The sequence below is a fragment of the Micropterus dolomieu genome, linkage group LG22, assembly GCF_021292245.1.
Source record: "Micropterus dolomieu isolate WLL.071019.BEF.003 ecotype Adirondacks linkage group LG22, ASM2129224v1, whole genome shotgun sequence".
Classification (NCBI taxonomy): Eukaryota; Metazoa; Chordata; class Actinopteri; order Centrarchiformes; family Centrarchidae; genus Micropterus; species Micropterus dolomieu.
Window position 1 is genome coordinate 29,132,624 of NC_060171.1, and position 3,846 is coordinate 29,136,469.

Here is a 3,846-nt window from a genome sequence, read left to right on the forward strand (position 1 = left end):
TAGAAGACCTTTGAAGCTCATGTTTGTAGTACAGTAGTCCAAATATACAGTACAGAGCAACATGATTTAACTAATTAAACATTATTATATTAACTATTTTTCCCACAAGAACTAAAGTTACTTAGTACTAGTTAGTAACCAATTTCAGACATGATTAAATTGTTTATTGTTAAGTAAATATTGATATTGTTTGAAATCAAACTACCGTGTGGTGTTCCATATAAATTGTTTTGTGAATCTATTTCCTTTTGAGTAAAACTCAATTACATTACCGTGGATAATAGAGGAATTAACATACATTAAAAGACAAGAAAATAAACAAGTAACCCCCCCCCCCCACTATGAGAGGAGTCAGTCAACAGGTGTCAGAAAATTAGGATCTAAGGCATGCTCTGAAATAGACAGAGAGAGGGTGCGAGGTGTTTGAGCAGCTGGCCATCCTAGTGAGTGTGATGGACTTCTATTCTCATGCAAACATTTCTTGACTAATTCACAAATCAAATAATATGTTCCCATCAGGCAGAGAAGATTTAAGTGACTAAATCTTTTTATAAGGGAGAACAGAAGCCTTTTGAATACAAAAGAGCCTTGAGGCTGACCTGGTTCAGCTTCAAAGTTAAATCTATATTAAACATATATATAAGAAAGGATCTGAAAATGGTGTGACATGAAAAACATTGAGAAACCCTGGCATAAATGTGCCAACTTCTTGAAATGAACAAGCAAGGAAAGAAGGCAAATAAGAAAGGCCCACCCTAGCTCGATTTCTTTCATAGTCTTACAGCAGATGACTATGTAATTATCACCACATTGTTTCCCTGAGAAACAAATTTGAATTTATATCAGAGCAATATGAAACACAAAAAAACAAACTTAGCATACAAAAATCTGCATTCTTCATCAAGTAAGTATACTGTTTTGGTAAATACAGTATACTTACTTACTTTCTTACATACTATAATACAGGTTGTTTTAAAGCAAAACACAGTTTAGAGTCAAACAATAACAATTCTTCAAAATCCCGATCTAACATGTGAAGCTGTGGTGCTGAGGGAAACGAGTGAGCATGCTCCCAATATCCCAACATTTCTAGGGTATCCTGACATCAGTGTCACTGCACTCCCACACAATATACCCACCACCTGTAGGCTTGAATGTTGCTGTTAAAACATGTACATCTCATTCATTCGCTTAAGACAATGACAGCTGTAGTCAACTTGGATTCATGGCAGCTGCAATGGATTCCAATTGCAACCCTGACTCAGAGAAAAAGAAATCTAAATATATCAAAATGTTAAGTTCTCAATGTAGCATCACACACTCCTACATGTGTGGATTACTTATGATTAGTATGTCTTATAGTGTTATAGTATTTTTTTCCTCACCAATTACTACTCTTTACTTTACTATTTACAGTGCAACTATATAGCTCTGTATGTCCAGTATTCTAAAAACAATAAAAACAAGCCTAAATAATCAATTAAGTAGGTACCTAAGGTTATAATCTCCCATTCAGTTCAGGCTATCACCTCTCATGAGCACATAAATCCAAATGTAGGAGCAGCTTGTGTTTATTCTACATTAATAAGTCACATAAAAAAAAAAAAAATTAAGTCAAACATTTTATCACAAAATGTTTGGAAAGGGGAAAAGGGGACTGGCCTTACAGACTAAAATCCAAACCATAAAATGTATGTACTAGCAACACCTGTTTCAACAAGTGCTCCACACCACATTTGGCTTGTGTCCCATATTTAACTTTTGCTATGTAAGCAAGTCAGCCTCAATAAAAGGAGTCAAAGAAGACAGAGTGGTGTGTGGTAGAAGACCTTAGGAGGCCCCTGCTTGTGGTAAGCTTATATTCTGTTTGCTTTAGATCATTTAAATGTATTGATTATATGAGAAATTAGTTTAATTAATTACTTAAATATCTGTTGAAAAAACTCCACCAATAACTAAAAATATGTGATATGGTTTCAACAGGACTGTGGAATTTAACAGACTGTTGACAAAGAAAGGGTCAGGTATGAATATTTTAATCTTTAACTTGTATATGTCATATGTGAAACATTTAATATAGCTGTAAAGTTTTTGTTCATCCATTTCTGTAATAACTGGGATTAGTGTTAATAATTACACTATCAACTCATTCTAGAAATAAATACTGAAGGACCTAAGTTGAAGTCACTTCTGGAATTTGATGGGGATGTTAATTATTTAGTTGACCTCAGTTATTCTGGGCTGCTCAGTCACGTGGCTTAAAGACATTAGTTTTAAAAAGATAAATAAGATTAAACTTATTTATAATGACCTCACAGAAATAAACTGCCACCATGAGTACGGACGCAGAGATGGCCGTTTATGGCAAAGCTGCCATTTACCTCCGTAAGCCAGAGAAGGAGAGAATCGAGGCTCAGAGCAAACCTTTTGATGCCAAGTCTGCCTGCTACGTGGCCGATGCCAAGGAGCTGTACTTGAAGGGAACAATCATCAAGAAAGATGGTAACAAAGTCACCGTCAAAGTCCTGGACACTCAGGAGGTTAGTATCATGAAGTCATGAGTCAACTGGTAATTAAGTATGATCAGTTCTGATTGTGACAAACGTCCTGTTCCAGGAGAGGACAGTTAAAGAAGATGACGTCTCTCCAATGAACCCTCCCAAGTTTGACAAAATTGAGGACATGGCCATGATGACCCATCTCAATGAAGCCTCTGTGCTTTATAACCTCAAAGAGCGTTATGCAGCATGGATGATCTACGTAAGACATTCCGCCTAATGACAAAAGATAAGTAGTGAAAATTTAGACATAGAGTTAACGGTTGATTCTCTGCGATCACTTTCAGACCTACTCTGGGTTGTTCTGTGCCACTGTGAACCCCTACAAGTGGCTTCCAGTGTACGATGCTGAAGTTGTAAGTGCCTATAGAGGCAAGAAGCGTATGGAGGCTCCACCCCACATCTTCTCAGTCTCTGACAACGCTTTTCAGTTCATGCTTACTGGTAAGTCTTTACCATACCAATGTAGAGTATGTCAGTGTGAGGGTACTGTTGCAGCAAACCACAGTTAATTCCTTTGTTTTCCCATTAACAGATAGAGAGAACCAGTCTGTCTTGATCACGTAAGTTTCTCATTTGTTGACTTTGTTTAACATTGTCAAATATCTTGATTAAATTCTCATAAGTCTGTGTGTATACCTAGTGGAGAATCTGGAGCTGGAAAGACTGTGAACACCAAGCGTGTCATCCAGTACTTTGCAACAATCTCAGTTGGTGGAGACAAGAAGAAGGACACATCAAAGGTGGAGTAGATTACTGTAGGACAATTACAATTCAATGTTCTGTAAGCACAGAATATTTGACCAGGGGGAATTTTCTGATGTCGCTTCTAAACTTTGATTCTAGGGGTCACTGGAGGATCAGATTATTGCTGCCAATCCCCTGCTGGAGGCCTATGGTAACGCCAAAACTGTGAGGAATGACAACTCTTCTCGTTTTGTAAGTATGGAGGGATTTCTACACATGAGAGGTGTTGTTACAGATTCCCTGTGTGGAGGGATGTTAAAAATGCCTTTGTTCCAAACAGGGTAAATTCATCAGAATCCATTTCGGCGCAACTGGCAAACTGGCTAGTGCTGATATTGAGACATGTAAGTAACAATCCTCATAGTACACACAAATGACTGCATTTGAGAATGGGCCAGGCTGTGACTTATGAACAATATTTGTAGATCTGCTGGAGAAGTCTAGAGTGACATTCCAGCTTCCTGATGAAAGAGGCTACCACATCTTCTACCAGATGATGACCAACCACAAACCCGAGCTGATTGGTAAACAGACTAAGTTG

The 3,846-nt window shown here is 37.6% G+C and overlaps 1 protein-coding gene across 1 annotated transcript in view; it reads left to right on the forward strand.

The window, feature by feature from the left end:
- Positions 1-1,763: 1,763 nt before the first annotated feature.
- Positions 1,764-3,846, forward strand: part of LOC123962235 (myosin heavy chain, fast skeletal muscle-like) — an 11,641-nt gene continuing 9,558 nt past the window's right edge. The window contains exons 1-10 of the mRNA XM_046038264.1: positions 1,764-1,850; positions 1,984-2,024; positions 2,319-2,540; positions 2,617-2,760; positions 2,846-3,002; positions 3,094-3,121; positions 3,202-3,301; positions 3,405-3,497; positions 3,586-3,649; positions 3,731-3,829. Of these exons, the coding sequence (XP_045894220.1) occupies positions 2,334-2,540; positions 2,617-2,760; positions 2,846-3,002; positions 3,094-3,121; positions 3,202-3,301; positions 3,405-3,497; positions 3,586-3,649; positions 3,731-3,829 (892 nt within the window). The 5' untranslated portion in view covers positions 1,764-1,850; positions 1,984-2,024; positions 2,319-2,333. The remainder of the gene's footprint in view (positions 1,851-1,983; positions 2,025-2,318; positions 2,541-2,616; positions 2,761-2,845; positions 3,003-3,093; positions 3,122-3,201; positions 3,302-3,404; positions 3,498-3,585; positions 3,650-3,730; positions 3,830-3,846) is intronic.